Source organism: Dromiciops gliroides, chromosome 4, assembly GCF_019393635.1.
Source record: "Dromiciops gliroides isolate mDroGli1 chromosome 4, mDroGli1.pri, whole genome shotgun sequence".
In the NCBI taxonomy this organism is placed as follows: Eukaryota; Metazoa; Chordata; class Mammalia; order Microbiotheria; family Microbiotheriidae; genus Dromiciops; species Dromiciops gliroides.
The window spans coordinates 24,239,686-24,259,421 of NC_057864.1; the positions used below are offsets into that span (position 1 = coordinate 24,239,686).

Genomic DNA, 19,736 nt, shown 5'->3' on the forward strand with positions numbered 1-19,736 from the left:
TTAAAACTTTAAAATGTAACAGAGGGGCAGCTAGGTGGTGCAGTGGATAAAACACTGGCCCTGGATTCAGGAGTACCTGAGTTCAAATCCAGCCTCAGACACTTGACACTAGCTGTGTGACCCTGGGCAAGTCACTTAACCTCAATTGCCTCACTAAAAATTTTTTTAAAAAATACTTAAAATGTAACAGAAATGTGGTTTGCCAGTCCCTGTTTCACCAGCATCCATGTAACTCAAAAGACCAAGTCGCTGTGGGTAGAATTTGTGGGAAGACATTAATGAGAGTTTTATGGGAGGGGTAGGAGAGGATGGGGCACAATCAGCATCATTGGAGGGAAGCTCTAAGGTTCTGCTGGAGTGGTGGGTCTTGTCACCTGCTTCGGGGAGGTTTGAGGATTATCTCTTCTAGCAACCGTCTCATGCTTCACATCACACAGTGACCTATTGGGAGCTGATATTATGGGAAGGACCAGAAGCAAGGTTTGCTCAGAATCGAACAGGTGGGAGAGGACTATCTGGAGCTCTGAGGCCAGGGCAGTGGGGCATCTAGTCAACTGAGGGATAGACGTGCAACAAAGAATGTAAGAATCTGGGTTGTCTGAGCTGGAGGTGTCCTCAGCTGATATAATGGCTAGCTTTTACACAGCATGTTGAAGTATGAAAAGTGTTGTATATGTTATCTCATTGGATCCTCATGACACCTGGTGAGGTTAATCATTATTTTATGACAGAGATTAGGTGACTTGACCAAGGTCATATGGCTATTAAGCATCTGAGGTCAGATTCGAACTCAGGGTTCCTTGACTCCAAGTCCAGCACTCTCTATCCACTTATGCATCAGAACATTCCGGTTGACTGATAAAGGCGGAGTCCAGCAGCATCCACTGGTACTCTGACCCAAAGTTGAGAACTCGCTGAGCTTGAACCAGTGGAGGCAGTGATCAGACTTCCCCCCCCCCAGACCATTTTGGGAGCACTGAAAGCTTACAGGTCCCCAGCCTGAGGTATCTCTGAGATGCTAGAATAATATAACATAACACATTGCCGCAAGAAAGTAGCAGCCGGACCACTCCAGACACAGGGCTTTGCCTCAAAATTAAATCTGAAGTTATAGACTGGGAGAATAAGCAAGCAAATAAATAACCCTATTGTTTTTTTTTTTAAATATCATGGTTGGGGCAGCTAGGTGGCACAGTGGATAAAGCATTAGCCCTGGATTCAGGAGGACCTGAGTTCAAATCCAGTTCCAGACACACTTGCTAGCTGTGTGACTCTGGGTAAGTCACTTAACCCCAATTGCCTCATCAAAATAAATAAATAAATAAACAAACAAATAAATAAATATTATTAAAAAAATATCATGGTCACATATATTCAATATACAAAGCTAGATGAAGAGAATGACTCCTGCGCATTTATGAGCAAAGCTTCAAATTAAGACACAGCTCGGGCTTATGCCCAAATGGAATAGAATTCCTGAATAGATAAAGCAAGAATTATAAAAAGAGTTTCTTTTTTTAAACTTATAAATTAATTGAGAGCACTAGGGGAAAATTAGAAAAGAAATGAGAACTATGAAAGAAAGAATTGGAAAGGGAATTAACAGCTTGGCACAATAGACACAAACTGTCCAAGAAACAAACTCTCTGAATGTTAGAAAGGACTAAATAGAAGTCAATGACTTCATGAGACAATATGAAATATTGAAACAAAGTCAAGGGGGTGGCTAGGTGACATGTACTAGCTGTGTGACCCTGGACAAGTCACTTAACCCCCATTGCCCCGCCCCCCCAAAAAACAAAAAACAACCAAAAACCCAAAGTCAAAAGACTGACAAAAAGGAAGAAGATATAAAGTATCTCATTGCAAAAACAACTGACTTGGAAATAAGATCAAAGAGAAAAAATGTAAGAATCATTAAATTACCTGAAAACCATAACCAAAGAACCTACATATCATATTTCAAGAAATCACAAAAGAAAATTTCCTAGATCTCTTAGAACCAAAGAGCAAAGTAGAAATAGAAAGAATCCATCTGTCACCTCCTGAAAGCAGCTCCCAAATGAAAATTTCCAGGAACATCATAGCCAAAATTCAGAATCCTGAGGTCAGATAAAAAATACTGCAAGCAATCAGAAAGAAAGAATTCGGGTACTGAGGAGCCACAGTCAGGATCACACACAATTTAGCAGCTACCACAACGAAGGAGTGGAGAGCTTGGAATATGATATTCCAAAAGGCAAAGGATGTAAATTTACAGGCCAAGAATAATTTCCCAAACAAAACTGAGCATGTCATCATACAAGGGAAAAAATAAATCTTTAATGAAATAGAGGTTGTGCAAGCATTCCTTTTTGTTTTTTGTTTTGTTTTGTTTTGTTTGTTTTTTGGTTGGGCAATGAGGGTTAAGTGACTTGCCCACGGCCACACAGCTAGTAAGTGTCAAGTGTCTTGCCACCTAGCTGCCCCTAAGCATTCCTGACAAAAAATACTAGAGTTGTGTATATACTTTGAACTCCAAACATAAAAGTCAAAGGGAGGGGGCAGTTAGGTGGCACAGTGGATAAAGCACCGGCCCTGGATTCAGGAGGACCTGAGTTCAAATTCAACCTCAGACACTTGACACTTACTAGCTGTGTGACCCTGGGCAAGTCACTTAACCCTCATTGCCCCACCAAAAAAAAAAAGTCAAAGGGAAACATAAAAAGGTAAAAAATAAATGAATATACACAAGGGGCTAAATAATGATAAGTTTTTTTTATGTTCAAATATGGAAAGATTATACATGTGTTCTCTTTGAACTCTATCATCATCACTGGTCACAAGAGTTTAATTAGACAGTGGGTCTGGGAATGATTCTGTTAGGTCTTGGTGATCTTATAAGAAGAATGGATATATAGGGAAAGAGGAATATGCTAAGAGGGAAGGGAAAGAAGGGTTAAAGGAAATTATCTCACATAATTGCAAGTGTGTATATACATACATGAATACATGTGCACACATATATGTCTACATATGTTCGTATGTGTATACACATGTGTATGTATGTGTGTATATGTTTGGACATGGCCAATGTGGAAATCTATTTTGCTTGATTATATATATATATAAATATAATATATAATTTATATATATTTTTATAAATATAATATATAATTATTATAGAAGTTTGCTTTTCTCATTCAATGTCTTGTACCTCATCTTGGGCTGCAATGAGAGATAAAGTTTGCTTTTCTCAATAGAGGAATGGGGGACAGAGGGAAAGGAGGCAAATTTTTACTGACTGAAAAATTAAGATTTAATGACTTGATTTAAGTAAGATTTTTAAAATAAACTAGGCAATTATATTAAATGCTCTTCTAAGCAGTTCTTCGGTTGTCACATTTTCAGTCTCTTTTTTGGACAGGGCCCCACTTTCCTGTTCTAGGGAATGAGAGATCTGAACTAGGTCCTTCTTGACACCTCCAGTGGGTAGCAACCCTTTCCCTCCCTGCCCCCGTTTAGCACATTGGCCTGGGACTCACCAAGTACTTGCAGATCTTGGCCGCAGTCTGCTGACTGATGTCCCAAGGCTTTCTGCTATATGTCATTTTTGGCAAGACCCAGGCCATATGGTAGCAGCAGTACGACAACGTCTTCTTACATTTCTGTTGGCAGATTGGAAGGGGGCAGGGTGGAGAGAACAATGGTGGGTATTTTTATAGGGCACTTTATATATTTATTTATTTCTAGTGAGGCAGTTGGGGGTAAGTGACTTGCCCAGGGTCACACAGCTAGTAAGTGTTAAGTGTCTGAGGCTGGATTTGAACTCAGGTACTCCTGACTCCAGGGCCGGTGCTCTATCCACTGTGCCATCTAGCTGCCCCTATAGGGCACTTTACCTAAGCAACCCTATGAGGCAGGAAGGAAGGACCTGGATCTTTATCCTTCATTTTACAAGGGAGAAAACAGGCAAAGAGAAAGGAGGTGGCTTCTCCAAGGGCACTCAGCGTGTGAGTGGAAGGTCAGGTCCTTAGTCCACATCCCCCCCACCCCCATTGGGCCCACGTTGAGACCAGACCCGGAGGGACACCAATAGGAGGGTAGTTTTCTCCTTCCGTGGATAGGCGTTCCTTCAGTAGGAAGCTGGAGGGTCACTTGGCGATGCATGTGGGCAGGACTAGAAGGAAGTCCTTTTTTCTGTCTCAGACTCAGCTTGTATTAGGTGAGATGCATGTTCATTCCCCCTGTCCCCTCAGGCTTACTTAAAATGAGGACCACCTTTGTCTGCCCCTCCTCTCACCTCACACCTCTCTCGGGTCCCAGACCCCACTCACCTTGCCCACGGTGGGGTTCCCCTCCTGCAGCTGCAGGATCAGAGGTACCAGGCAGTTCACCAACTGCTGCTCTGTGAGGGGCATGCAGGGGCTACGCAGTAGCCGGACCACCTTACCGAAGAGGGTGATGGCTGTCAAACGTACCTCTTCCCTATTCTAAAGCAGGAAACACTGGGTCATGGGGTGACTGGGTATGTGCGTGGGGTGGGGTGGAGGAAGACCTTAGAATAGAGAAGGTCAAAGCTCAAAAGGACTTTGGAGATCAAGGCCCATCGGTTCATTTTACAAATAAGGAAACTAAGGCCCACAAGTGGCATGTGACTAGTCCAAGGTCACCCAGATAGCCGGCGATCAATCCACAACTACAGACTAGGTCTCCTGGTCCCCATCCCAGGGTTGAGTGGTCACTTTCAGGCTCTGTGTAGAGTACACACTCATAAAGAGAATCCATTGACTTGCCCCAACCAAAGGTTCCCCATTTGTGGCCTCTTGAGCCAGTCCCACAGTGCAGGGCCAACCCCCCCTGCCCCCATCCACCCATGCTTTCCTTCCCCTCCTTGTTCTTACATCATTGAAGTGAGGCTGGAGAATCTGCAGGATTTCCAGGTAAATGGTGATGTCGCTCGACTTCTTATCCTGACACTTCAGGATGGTCTTGACGTTGCTAACGGCCTCCACTGCCAGCAAGCCGTCCACCCACTGCAGGCCCTTCATCATGGAGGGCAGAAGAGCCTGGATTTTGTCACTCTGTGGGGAAGAAGGAGAGGAGCAAGCCCTCGACTGGGAGTCAGAGGACTAGGGTTGGAATCCTACATCGACTGGTCCCTTCCTCCCTTTGCACATAGCTAATTCCTATTCTTTTCTAACTGGGTGACCTGGGAAAGCCACGTTCTCTCTCTGGGCCTCAGTTTCCTCATTTGTAAAATGAAAGGGGTTGAACTAGATGACCTCTGAAGTCCCCTCCAGTCTAAATCCAGCCCCGAAAGCCTTTCCCGACCACCCTGGACCGCGCTGACCCTCGTCCTCCTGAATTCCTGCGACACATACACTAGGCAGGGCCCTGAGCAGGGATGGTCTTGTGTTGATCTTGTGTCTGTGCCAGCTTCCCAACCAGACTATGAGCTCCCCGAGGGCAGGGACCGTGCCCGACACCCTTCTTTACCCCCAGAACCAAGCCCAAGGTCTCACACATAATTGGTCTGTGTTTTGTCTCGAGGACGTTGAGGATGATGGTGAAAACTTAATCTCTTTATTCTTCAGTTTCCTCAACTGGAAAAGAGAGATAATAATCCTTGCCTAGCCCACTGCACAGAGCCCCCCGCCCGGGAGTGTAACCTAGTGCTTGTATTGCATGTCGGGATCATTAAGGGTATCGGTTCCTAAGGGGGATGGGCCACCCATTTTTCAGATGGGTACTTTGAAGTTCTGAACCGGGAAAGGCACTGGGACCAAGGTTATGGGAAAGAGAACTCAGGAATTCCCCTGCCCAGGAAACTGCTCCTACCCACGCTTCACCCTATGTCCTCTGAATCCTGCCAGAGCTCCCGAGCCCCACCTCCTCCCGAGCTCGCTCACCTTTTCGGACCTGTGGGCCAGAATGACCAAGCCCCTGATACAGAGCACCTTCATGATGGGGTCTTCGTTGGCCAGGCCCTCGGACATTCGGCCCAGGGAGTACTCCTCGGGAATCCTCTTCACCTGCTCCATTCGAAGGAGCTGAGGAGACAAGTGGACATTGCCCCTGGGGCTAGAGGAAAAAGGAGAGGCAGGGAAGGGGGAGGGAGAGAGGGAGGGGGAGGGAAAGGGAGAGAGGGAGGGGGAAGAGAGAGAGTGGGAGGAGGAGGGGAAGGGAGAAGGAGGGGGAGAGGGAGGGAGAGAGGGAGGGGGAGAAAGGAAGGAGAGGGGGAGAGAGAGAGGGAGGGGGAGAGAAGGGGAAGGAGAAAGGGAGAGGGAAAGGAAGAAAGAGAGGGAAGGTAGAGGGAGAGGTGCAGAAATAAAAGGAAGGAGAGGGAGAGGGAAAAGGAGGGGAGGGAGGGGGAGAGGGAAAGGCAGAAAGAAAGGGGAGAGGGAAGGGGGAGGAAGAGGGAGGAACAGGGAAGGGGAGGGGGAGAGGCAGGAGAGGGGAGAGGGAGGGAGAGAACAGGAAGCTCCTCTGACCATTCATTAGCATCACCAGCATTACTGAGGATGATGAAGATGATGAAGATGGTGCTTTAAGATTTACAAAGTGATTTCCTCACAATATCCCTGAGATAGGAAGTGTAAGTGTTTCTATTCCCATTTTACAGATGAAATGACTGAGGTTCAGAAAAGTAGAGACTTGTCCAGGCTTCCACCACTAGTCAGTATTGGAACCCCAGGGCTTCCAGGCCCCCAGGAGAGCCCTTCCCTTTCCCTTGCAGAGTGATTTCCATCTATAGGGAGCCCTAAACCCATGGTCTGAGCACAAGCCTGGGCCCAGAATGGGGTCTTTGTTCCTTTGGTGGAGGGCTTTGTGAGACCTTGAAAGAGCCGAGTGGGAGTTTTCTAGAAGCAGCCGATAGTCAATAAACATTTATTATTTGTTAACACAGCGCCCACATGTGCCAGGCACTGGGCTGAGGGATGACTTGCCTGGCCCCGCCCCACCATGTATCTCCCAGAGACACCCTGTCCTGCAGCAAGGGACCCTCTTGTCCAGTGGCTGAACCCGGTAGGGGCAGAAGCTTTAGTCCCAGCCCTCTCTCCCCAAGGACCAAGGTGGCATGAGGAGAATAGGTTTTCTTTGCCAGGAGATGGAATGGTTTTTGTGCCTCCATGCCTTTCCGGTAAATATCCCTTTCTAAAAGTGAATTAATATTAATTGGTTCACTTCATACAAGGCATTAATCATGACACCAACCAGTGACAGAAATGTCCCTTATAACTTGGGATTGGTACTGGGGAGCCTAAGCCAATGGCGATGGAAGAACCCCACTGACCTCAGGGCAGCCCTAGAGATCCCGGGCTCCCTAGAGTCCCGAAGGGGGGGGGGAACCTGACATTATTGTTGTTCCTGTTACATCTATTATGTGGGTGAATGGAGAGGGTTACTCCGGGGCTGATAGAGGCTAGGGATTTTCTGAGGTCTCTTCCCTCTCAGATATTCAGTGGATCCAATAAATGTGGATCTTGGTTATTTTTGCATCCCCCCTCTCATGTGGGGGGGGGGCTATCTTCACCTCTTTCCTCATTTCCAGCTGCTTCTCAGAGGTTTCTGAATAAGTGACTTAAATATTTACTCCTATAAGTGATTTAAGGACTGATTTACCCCAAAGCTTAATTCTGCTGTTCACACAGGCAACTAAAATGAGGACATGAGAGCTTCAGTAAATCAATGTTGATCAAATGACTTTTCCTACCCCTCACTTGATCCTTCCATTCCCTTATCTCTTCCACCTTTTGTGGCTAAGCTCCTTGAGAAGGGGACTCCAATAGGTGCCTCCGCTTTCCTCCCTCTCCCTCTCCCTCTCTCTTCCTTCTCTCTCTCTCTCTCTCTCTCTCTCTCTCTCTCTCTCTCTCTCTCTCTCCTGCAGAGCAATGAGGGTTGAGTTGCCCAGGGTCACACAGCTAGTAAGTGTCAAATTTCTGAGGCCGGATTTGAACTCAGGTCCTCCTGAATCCAGGGCTGGTGCTCTATCCACTGTGTCACCTAGCTGCCCCCTGCTTTCCCTCTCTTAATTACTTCCTATTAGTCCTGCATATAACCTGCTTTGTATATTTCTGTTTGATTGTTGTTTTCCCATTAGACTGTAAGCTCCTTGAGGGTAGGGACTCTCCTTTGCCTCTTTTTGTAACCCTGACACTTGACATATGCCAAGCATGTAACAAGGCACTTAATAAATGTTTATTGACTGACTGACAGGTGATACCCCCGTGGAGGGGCCATGGCAAGAGCTGTTCTTCCCATTTGTGAAAGAAGACAAATGAAGCCCTGCTACAGAACACATTTGACCAAGGTCATACAGCGAGTTAGAAATAGAGTCCAATCTGTAGTACAGACCTTACAAATGGAACATCAGGCAGCAAGGTGGTGAAGTGGATTCTGTCAGGAAGGCCTGAGTTCTAATCTGGTCTCAGATACTTCCTAGCTGTGTGACCTTGAGCAAGTCACTTAACAGTCGTCTGCCTCAGTTTCCCCAAAACATAAAATAGGGATAATAATAGCATCTATCTCTTGTCGTTTTGAAGATAAAATGAGATATTTGTAAAGTGCTCAGCATGATGCCTGGCACATAGTAGCTCTTTAATAAATGTCTTTTCTCCTTCCCCTCATTTTAAAAAGGAAGAAAGGAAGGACTAAGGGAAGGAGAGAAGGAAGGGAGGAAGGAAAGGGGAAAGAGGAGAGGAGAGAGGAAGGGCTTTGGACAGATCATGTCCCTTTTCTGGGCCTCTGCTCTATCAAAAGGGGATCTGTATTGTCCTTTTATCATCTCTTAAGAACTTTATAAGCCTTAAAGCACTGTTTAAATTCAAATTCTTAAGGCTTATGACTTCTCTGAGCCTCAGTCTCCTCATTCCTTCAAGCATTTATTAAGCACCTACTTGGTACTTTTGATAAGATGCAGTCCCTGCCTTCAGGGAACTCACAGACTAAGAGGATAAAAAGATGCAGACACATATTAGGATATTAGCCAATATTACATAATAAGTGATGGGGCATCTGTGTCAGTGGAGAGTGTCCCTAAACCAAAAAACATACATTTTACAAGTACCAAAGATGTGATTTGGAAGGTGCCTAATAAAGGGGCCTGAAAAATATGAGGATGGAAATTTTCTCATTTATAGATATAGGGAACTCCCAGGTAACATAACTCCCTCTACCAATGTCAGTCAGCACCTCCTTTATAACTTATAGTGTTTTATAATCTTGCCTTGTCCAATGGGGGGTTAACTGATTTGTCACTTGGCTAATCACATACCCAGTAGGTATCAGTGGCAGAATTTGAATCCAGGTCTTCTTGGCTTCAGGGCTGGCTCTCTACCCACTAAGCCATGCTGACTCTTGTATAGATGTGTATATAAGTAGGAAGGTAGATAGGCAGGTGGATGGATGGATGCATGGATGCATGGATGCAGGGATGCAGGGATGGAGAGAGTCAGGGAAGGAAGGAAGGATGGATGGAAAGATGGAGGGACGGATGGATGAATAGAGGGATGGATGAATGAGGGAGGGAGGGGAGAGAAATAGAAGGATATATGGATAGATAGATGGAGGGAAGTTTGGATGGATAGATAGATGGATGAAATAGATAGGTGTCTGGATGGATAGATATCGGTAGATAAATAGATGGATAGTGTGAGTGAGATTTCCCCCAACCATTTGAGATAAGTGATTTAACTATGGTAATAATCAGTATATAGTCTACAAGTTGTGATTTAACCTGTTTAGGTAATCTTTAATATTTAAGCAAATGATAACAGAGTAAGTAAGATAGACATTAGAAGAGCTTGTGTAAGCCACAAAATTGGAACCATTAGTTTTATCCACTGTGGTTAGGTATCCACCAATTAACTTAAAGGTCAATACTAAGAATAGTGACTCGGGGGCAGCTAGATGGCGCAGTGGTTTAAGCACCGGCCCTGGATTCAGGAGTACCTGAGTTCAAATCCGGCCTCAGACACTTGACACTTACTAGCTGTGTGACCCTGGGCAAGTCACTTAACCCCCATTGCCTAAAAACAAAAACAACAACAAAAAGAATAGTGACTCTTGAGCTAGAACAGACCAATCAGCTCTTAAGGAAAGCTACCTATGAAAGTTGATGGAGTTGATGGATTTCACCATCAATTCTTTCACCTGTGGTTTCCAGCACTCTATGTAAAGTCCGCTATGGTGGATCCACTAGTTGGATTACATAATTCTGCATAAGACTGAGGTTTCCATCATTTTATGTGGACTCGTTTCACATACACCCCTTGAATTGTGTAGTGTAAATGGTGTTTGTGGGGGGAGTCTATCTAAAAATAGTATTGTATAAATACTCTTAAGCCTTGTAGGGGGTATAAATAGCAGCTTCTGGCTCTGCTTGGGGCCTAGACCTGAGACCGGCTTTATTGTGAGATAGGCCCTCTCTCAATAAACTTAGTTCCCTACATCTTGGAGACTTTGCTGTTTCTTCATCGGGCTTAGAAATTTTTTGCTACAATAGATAGATGTATCAATGACAGATGGATGATGGAGGGAGGGAGAGATGGACGGATACATACAAACATATGTAAAGATAGAGACGGATAGATAAATGGTGGATGGAGGGAGGGATGATAGATTGGTGTGGAAATAGATATAGATATATGCATATCAGAGTCCTAGTTAATGGGAGCTGGGTGTGCTTTGGGGATATAGCTCCATTGATGAGGCCCCTGTTTTATGTGCAAAACCTGTAGATTATATATAGATTGAGAATTACATTGATAACTACATGAACTCTATATGGCACATACATGTATATATGAGGTAGCACAGCACATGCAAAACTCATATATGTGATCACATGACTACCTATAAACTATAGTTTGTGCATGCATGTATACACACATGCATGCATGAACACATGCACACATACATACATGAGAGGCAATGTGGAATAATGGATCTCTAGCCAGCCTGGCCTTGGAGCCAGAAATTTCTGGATTCAAGTACTGCCTAGGATACATCCTGGCTGCATGACCCTAGATGAGTCACTTAATCTCTTAGGGCTCCACGAAGTTCTTTAAGACTCTAAGATGCAGAAAAGGGATCGACCTACACTTGGGAAGGAGATGTTTTCACTGGAGAATTCCTTATACCAATGAAATCAGCAATTCTGTCCTCGTCCCTGTATAACTCTACTTAAAGTATATGTCAGTATGTATTCTTGTTTTATATATATATATACACACATACATACATATATACATATATACACACACACATACACACATATATATATATATATATATATGTCAGTATATATTCTTGTTATTCCCCAGAGTTCAGCCTTCCCCATGGCGCTATCAGTGGGGAGGCCTTTGTCTTTTTTTGCATCTCTAGCATTTAACTCAGTGCCTGGCACATAGTAGGTGCTTCCTAAACCCCTCTGGACTCTGTCGTGGCCCAAGCCCATGTTTACCTCCACAAAGAAGGCAGTGGCTGTGATCTTGTGCTTCTCGTCTCCTCTTTCCAGGAGTGGGATCAGTAGATAAAGCACCCGACAGAGTTCTTGGCAGGAATAATGCACCATGGCCCTGGGTGGGGTGAAAGTGGGGGGCTCAGGGTGGGGGAGTGGCCTCCATTGGTGGGAGGGGATAAAGCCAGGCATTAAAAAGCTTATTTTTCATCCATAAAATGGGCTGAACTTGATGGTCCCTAAGGTCTCTCTCATCTTGAAATCGGAGGATTCTATGACCTTATGACCCTGTGGTTGTCCCTCCCAAGTATTTCACCAAATAAGAAGGATTGAGGTGTGACTCAAATGCTGCCTCCTCCGGGAAGCCTTCAGGGACTACAGCAGTTTCTGATTCTCTCATTCCTGGCAGCCCTCCATCTGTCATTTGATCATACACCCTCAGATACAATTCTCTAATTCCTGTCACTGAGAATCTGAGAGCTGCAATGAACCTCTGAGGTCACAGGGAGCAATCACCTTTTCTTCTGCTGCAGAATCAGAGGTCCCGGGTTCAGATCCTGCCTCTGCTATTTACTACTTCTGTGACCCTTATAACATCACTTGGCCTTTACTGGGCTCATCTGTCAAGTGAGGGGGTTGCACCAGATGACCTTCAGGATCCCTTGCAGCTGTAAACCTGATTCTCCACTAACGTCCCTGACAGAAGGAAGGCATGGCCTCCCCCACGAAGCTCTTAATTGTTAAGTTCTCATGATGTTGAGCTGAAGTCTACCTCCCTCCCCCCCAGCCCTTCCCCCACTGGCTCCCAACTCTGCCCTCAGGGTCCTAACAGAACAAAATTAACCCCACTTCTTCAGTCTGGAGAAGAGAAAGGTGGCTGGGAGAGACCTGACTTCTCTATTCAAGGAATAGCGAAGGGCTGTCAGGTACAAATGGGACCCTTGTCCTGCTTGGCCCCAGAAGGTGGAACTGGGATCAATGGGAAGAAGTTATAGAAAAGCAGATTGAGTCAATCAGCCAACAAGCACTTATTAAGGTCCTACTGTGTGCCAGGGACCGTATCAGGCACATAGGACACAGATACAAAGAATGAAAGCATCTCTCCTCTCAATAAACTGATTTAGACGGGATGTCAGGAAGAGACTTCCAGATAATGAGAACTGTCCAGAAGTGTGATGGGCTGCCTCCAGATCTCTGGTGAGCACTCCATCATCGGGAGTCTTAAGTGAGGGGTGGAGTGATTGCCAGCCGCTCCTGTTCATCCTCTGGGTTGGATCAGAAGCCACCTTTGGGTCCTTTGAGGGGAGATTTGGTGATTCTGACATGATGGTAGAGTCTAGACTCAAGCCTAGCTCCCAGCCTGGGACTCTCGTCACTGAACCATACTGCATTCCGTCTTTCAGCGCGCAGCTCTTAATGCACGCAGCCACCTGAGGCACGGTCCTGGGCACTTTGGGCGCACAGTAACATGAGTTCTGCCCTGTAGAATAAGTCTGCAAGCCCAAGAATCCCTGCCACTCTAAGATAGTTTGTTATGAAGGTTTTTCCCTCGACATCCGGCCCAAAGCTGCCTCTTTGAAAGTCACCCACTGCTCCTACTGATGCCTCTGGGGCCAAGCAGAAGGAATCTAACCCTGTTTCTGTATGAAAGTCCTTCAAATATTTGCATCAATCAATCAACAAGAATTTCTCAGCCTTCTGCCCTGTCGCCAGGTACAAGCGATGGAGGACAAGAAGGAAAGCGAGCAATGTCCTCATAGACTTTCTATCCAGATTCTAAAGAGCGATTTCAGGACTCCCCCAAGTCTCCTCTTCTCCAGGCTGAACACCCCTTGTTTCTTTCAGCTGAGTCTCCAGCCCTCTCCTGTCCTGGCATGGCTGGCTGCAGAAAGATAAACAGCTCCTGACTTATGGCTTATAGTTTGGACAGTGGGGACTAGTGGAAAGGGCTGTGGTCTAGGAGCCAACAGACCTGAGACACATGTCCTTGCACAGGCTGCTTTGCCTCAGTTTCCTCCGTTGTAAGCAAGGGCTAAAAGTACTTATGAAAATATGAGGATTATTGGGAAAAGTACTTTGTAATTTGGAAAGTTCTGTAGGGATAGAAGCTTTCAATCCAGAGCCTGGCCTTTCCCTCCCAGACACCCAGGGCATGGACCTGGGTCAGCGGAGGGGGGCCTACCTGGCCAGCAGAGATACTCCCCGGTGGTGATGCTCAGCCTGGCCCATGAGCTCCCAGCCTCCTTGGCTCTCCAGCAGGGCAGCTTCGTAAGAACACCCCATCTTCAACAAGAGGGTCTTGACCACTTTGACCACCCACCTGGTGGGATAACAGGAAGCTAGCATCAAACCTACCTTTACCCTATCCTGAGGAAGTCAGGGCTGTCTAACCCCCCAAAGTACCCTCATCCCCACCCAGGTCACCTTGCCCATAGCCCTAGGACCCAGGATGCCAATGGAGGGGATCCCTTGCCCCAGAATTACAGGTCCCTTCATTTACCTGCAACCTATTACACATGCTGTGTTAGGTACTGTAAGTCTCCATTAGGGGGTATTAGTGTATTAAAAACAAGGTTTTGAAAAAAGAATTAGTCTTGGGAACTTAAGAATAAACAGAAGCAAAATTAATCATCCTTCTGAGACCTTTCTTTATCTACCTTCTGACATCCTTTTGTCTGACCATCTATATTTATGGGATAAGAGCACTGTGATCTGTCACTATATAGAGGCTGTTCCCTAAAGTCCTTGGGCCAGTGGCAAAACCGTCTTGTAGGCTAACTCACATCCTCTTCCACCTACCCAGTCCTCTGTCTCCCACATCACCTGGGACGAAACGTTGGGTGATAGTTAGAGTGCTGGACTTGAAATCAGGAAGACCTGAGTTCAAATCTCATTTCTGATGTTTACTAGATGTATGACCCTGGGCAAGGCATTTCATGTCTCTAAGCTTCAGGGCTGGACTTGGTAGCTCCTAAGGTACCTTACAACTTAAACTATCATTACTTTTCCCATTTGGCTTTGCATTCCAGAGACTTGAGTTCGAGTTCTGACTGGTCATTACTAGCTGTGTGACCTAGAGACCCTGGTCACTTTCCTTTTCTGAGAAATCTCCTTGTCCGTTAAATGAGAAATACACCAGTGGGGACTCATGAGTTCTACTGTCAGGACACGTCCCAAAGGGCTACCTGAGTTGGCAGTCATCCTCTCAGGACTTAACCAGTGTGAGTACTAATGGCATGCTACACTTACACTGAATATTTACCGGGGCTGTTGAGGAAAAAATATTGTGTAAATCTCACATGGGGCAGCTAGGTGGCGCAGTGGATAGAACACCGGCTCTGGAGGCAGAAGGACCTGAGTTCAAATCCTGCCTCAGACACTTAACACTTACTAGCTGTGTGACCCTGGGCAAGTCACTTAACCCCAGCTGCCTCACTAAAAAAAAAAAAATCTTGCATTTGCTTATGGGAATGTGAGTGACTTTAGCTGAAGCTCCCGGACACAAATAAGTCACATACAGCTGCTAACCTAGATTAAAAGCTCATCAAGTCTCATGGAGGAGATTTAGTCCAACCTCCCATCACTGAAGGAGCCCTCCCCCCCACCAATGCCTTACGAGTGCTGTAGCCCAGGGCTTCTTCAACCTTTTCCATTCATGATCCATTTTCACCCGAGAAATTTCTATGCATCCCCAGGTATATGCCAATTTTTTCACAATCCCAACAGTGACCCCATGTGGGGTCAGACACTTGACACTTACTAGCTGTGTGACCCTGGGCAAGTCACTTAACCCTCATTGCCTCGCAAAAAAAAAAAAAAGCTGACATTTAAGTAGTGCTGTAAGGTTTACAAAGTATTTTATATACATATAGATTCAATTTTCTTGCTACTTACTATCTATGCAATGTTGGATAAGTCATTTCTCTGTGGACTATAGCTTTTTTATCTTTGAAATAATCTTAGATGGTCGCTAAGATCTTTTCCCATTCTAAATCTTGTGATCAATTCTTGCCCTCCTGCCCCCAAAATAACTTGGTCTTACCCTAAGGAATATATGTTTTATAAGATTATGTTCATAGGAAGAAAGTGAAGGATTAGCAGATCCACTAACTATGCTTCTGTTTACCCTTGCATTGCAAAATCTAATGGATGGTTTGTTGGAATTTAGGGATGGTAGCAGGGGTAGGGATTACCGGACAGGGATAAAGATGGAGCCTGAGCTATCCCTGATGCTAGTGTTGTTGCCAGGCAAGTTCAGGCCAATGTGGTAATGGACCTGGACCAACAGGGCAAGGAGCAACTGGGGATAGATGCGTCTTACTCGGCCCACGCAGCTGTTGACAGAGAGGAGCTCACAGAGGCCACTGGCTGCCTAGAGTAGGGGAGGGTGAGAGAGGATGAGGGAAAGAATGTGAAGTCCAAGGTTATACTTCATAGCTCACCAAGACTGCTCTGCTGCCAAAGATGGATCACTCTTCCCTAGCAGGGTGGGGAGCTCCCCTCCCCGACTCCCCTGTCCCTCCTTGGGGGGAGGCCCGGTCACTGAATAAAAGTTTTAATGGCTTCAGCCTTCCTCTGTGGGGGCCTGTGGGCTTCTGGGGAGGGCCTACCTATCCACAATAGCTATCTGAGGGAAGCTCTGGCTAGAGGAAGGGGCAAGGCACAAGGTTCTGAATTTTCTGCACTCTTTATTTAAAGACTCAGTACCCTAAGCTGAATATGTATGTAAGCAACATTGGTTGGTTGATACCAGTCCAACTAATGGGCCAAAGGATGTTGGGCATGTAAGGTGACATAAAGGAAGAAAAATCACATATACATACACAGTTGGGCACAGAAATAAATTTCATTCAATAGGGAAATGGGAGGGAAAGGGGAGAAGGAGGGGAGGGAGAATTAGGGAGAGGGAAGAATAAGAGAGATTAGTCCTGAGTAAAACAATCTAACTGGTGATGTACAAAAATATTTGTAGCTCTTTTGAGGTGAGAAAGAATGGAAAACTGAAGGAGGTGCCCTTAAGCTGGAGAAGTTATGGAATAAATCCAAGAAGACTTGTATGAACTGATGCATAATGAGGTATACAGAATCAGAAGAACAATTCACGCAATGGCAGCCATATGGTCAATGCAAACAATTTTGAAAGAATTAGGAACTCTTATCAATGCAATGACTAACCAAGATTCCATAGGACTAATGATGAAGAAGACTACTCACCCCCAACAGAGAGGGAAAGAATTCAGAGTGAAGAATGAGACAAATACTTTTTTTTTTTGACACAGCCAATGTGCAAATTTGTTTGATTCGCTATGTATTCTTTGTAATGGAATTTGTTTTTCTTTAGTTCTCAAGTTGGAGGGATAGGAGAGGGTGAGAAGTCAGATTTTTGCTGATTGGAAAAAATTAAAATATAATTTTAAAAAATTGAACAAGTCATAAATGAATTCACAAAGAAATAAACCCCAGGACCAGATGGATTTACAAGTAAATTCTACCAAACATTTAAAGAATTTATTCCAATACTACACTACATGAATTTAGGTTGCTGGGAGAAATATCAACAATCTCAGATATGCAAACGATATCAACTCTGATGGCAGAAAGTGAAGAGGAATTAAGAAGTCTCTTGAAGAGGGTGAAAGAGGAGAGTGTAAAAGCTGGCTTGAAGCTTAACATTAAAAACACTAAGATCTTGGCAACAGGTCCCATTGCTTCCTGGCAAATAGAGAAAGAAGAAATGGAAGCAGTGTCAGATTTTATATTCTTGGGCTCAAAGATCATTGCAGACAGCAACTGTAGCCATGAAATTAAGACACTTGCTCCTTGGAAGAAAAGCTGTGGTAAATCTGGACAGCAGACTAAAAAGCAGAGACATTGCCTTGCCAACAAAGGTCTGTATAGTTTTCCAGTAGCAATGCATGGTTGTGAAAGTTGGACTATAAGGAAAGCTGAACTTTCAAATTGTGGTACTGGAGACTTTTGAGAATCTCTTGGACAGAAAGGAGATCAAATCAGTCAATATGTAAAGAAATTAATTCAAGCTATTCAAGGTCAAATACTGAAGGTGAAACTTAAATACTTTGGCAACATAACAAGATGGTGGGACTCATTAGAAAAGACCATAATGTTGGGAAAGATTGAAGGCAAAGGAAAAGAGGGATGGCAGAGGATGAGATGGATAGGAAGTGTCATGGAAGCAATGAAGATGAACTTAGACTTCAGGAGATAGTGGGGGACAATACAGTCTGGCATGTTATGGTCCACGAGGTCATGGAGAGTCAGATGCAGCTGGATGACTGAACAACAATAACAACTACACACATTGTTTGAGAAAAACAGGAAAACAAAGGGTTCCATCAAAAGTTCTTCTTTGACACGAATATGGTCTTGATACATAAATCAAGAAGAGTCAAACCAAAGAAAGAAAACTATAGGCTAATATCCCTAATAAATATTGATGGAAAATATTTAAATAAAATAATAGCAAGGAGACTATAGCAGCATATCACAAAGGACACACACTATAACTAGGCTAGATTTATACCAGAAATTCAGGACACAATTAGTCATATTAATAAGAAAAACAATTAAAATTATATTATATCTATACGTGTAGAAAAGGCTTTTGATAAAATACAACACTCATTTTAAATAAAAACAGTAGAAAGCTTAGGAATAAATGAACATTTCTTTAAAAGGAAAAATAGTATCTATCTAAAATCAAGAGCCAACATTATCTGTAATGAGGATAAGCTAGAGACCTTTCCAATAACATCAGGAGAAAGCAAGGATGTCCATTATCACTATTACTATTCAATATAGTCCTAAAAATGCTAGCTTTAGCAATAAGAAAAAAAAGGAAATTTGAAGAAAAAAGGATAGGCAAAGAAGAAGGAAAATAATCACTTTTTTGCAGATGATAAAATGGTTTACTTAGAGAACCCTAGAGAATCAATTTAAAAACTAAGTGAAACAAGGAATGACTTCAGCAAAATTTCAGAATGTAAAATTAACCTCCACAAATCATCAGCATTTCTAAATATTACTGAGAAAAGTCAGCGTAGATAGAAAGAGAAATTCCATTTAAAATAACTACAGATAATATAAAATACTTGGACGTCTACCTGCTAAGACACAAAATCTATGAAAACACCAATACAAAACACTTTTTGTACAAATAAAGATCTAAATGAAGAAATATTAATTGTTCATGAGTAGGCCAAACCAACAAAATAAAAATGACAATGCTCCTTGAATTTATTTACTTATTCAGGGCTGTGCTATTGAAATTATCAAAAGATTACATTATAGAGCTAGACAAAATAACAAAATCCATCTGGAGGAACAAAATGAAAAAAGTAGGAAGGAAAGGGGCCTAGCAGCTTCAGATCTCAAAATATACTACAAAGTTATAACTGTCAAAAAAAATTGGCACTACATAAGACTTAAAGAGATTGATCAGTGGAATAGAGTAGGTATATGATATACAGAAGTAAATGAGCACAGTAACCTAGTATTTGATAAACCCAAAGATCCCAGCTATTGGGACAAGAATTCACTATTCATTAAAAACCATTTGGAAGACAGGCAGCTAGGTGGCTCAGTGGATAAAGCACTGGCCTTGGATTCAGGAAGACCTGAGTTCAAATCCAGCCTCAGACACTTGACACTTACTAGCTGTGTGACCCTGGGCAAGTCACTTAACCCTCATTGCCCTGCCAAAAAAACCAAACAAACACAAAATAAAAACAACATTTGGAAAACTAGAAAGTAGCAGTCTGGCAGAAAGTAGGTAAAGACCAACATCTCACACCATATACAGAGTGGGCCAAAAGTCACAAATATGTAATAACTCCTTTATTTTTTTGTTTGTAATTTATAATACTATGGCATCCAAAGGACTATGGGACTGTTCATACCCTTTGACCCAATGATACCACTGTTAGGTCTGTATCCCAAAGAGACCATAGAAAAGGATAAAGAACCCACATGTACAAAAATATTTATAGCAGCTCTCTTTGTGGTGGCAAAGAATTGGAAATCGAGGGAATATCCATCAATAGGAGAATGGCTAAACAAATTGTGGTATATGAATGTAATGGAATACTATTGTGCTATAAGGAATGATGAGCAGGAGGAGTTCAGAGAAACCTGACTGAGAAGAGTAGAACCAAGAGAACATTGTACACAGTAACAGCAACATTGTGTGATGAACAGTGGGGGTAGACTTGGCTCTTCTCAGCAGTGCAACAATCCAAAATAGTTTCAAAGAACTTGTGATAGAAAATATTCTCAA

General features: G+C 43.9%; 1 protein-coding gene across 1 annotated transcript in view; it reads right to left on the reverse strand.

Moving 5' to 3' along the window:
• MROH7 (maestro heat like repeat family member 7) overlaps positions 1-19,736 on the reverse strand; it is a 50,680-nt gene that overhangs the window by 3,268 nt on the left and 27,676 nt on the right. Inside the window, exons 12-19 of the mRNA XM_043962781.1 lie at positions 15,637-15,815; positions 13,626-13,763; positions 11,447-11,561; positions 5,892-6,032; positions 5,505-5,585; positions 4,884-5,063; positions 4,317-4,472; positions 3,525-3,647 (exon numbers count right to left, since the gene is read on the reverse strand). Coding sequence (XP_043818716.1) covers positions 3,525-3,647; positions 4,317-4,472; positions 4,884-5,063; positions 5,505-5,585; positions 5,892-6,032; positions 11,447-11,561; positions 13,626-13,763; positions 15,637-15,815 — 1,113 coding nt within the window. The remainder of the gene's footprint in view (positions 1-3,524; positions 3,648-4,316; positions 4,473-4,883; positions 5,064-5,504; positions 5,586-5,891; positions 6,033-11,446; positions 11,562-13,625; positions 13,764-15,636; positions 15,816-19,736) is intronic.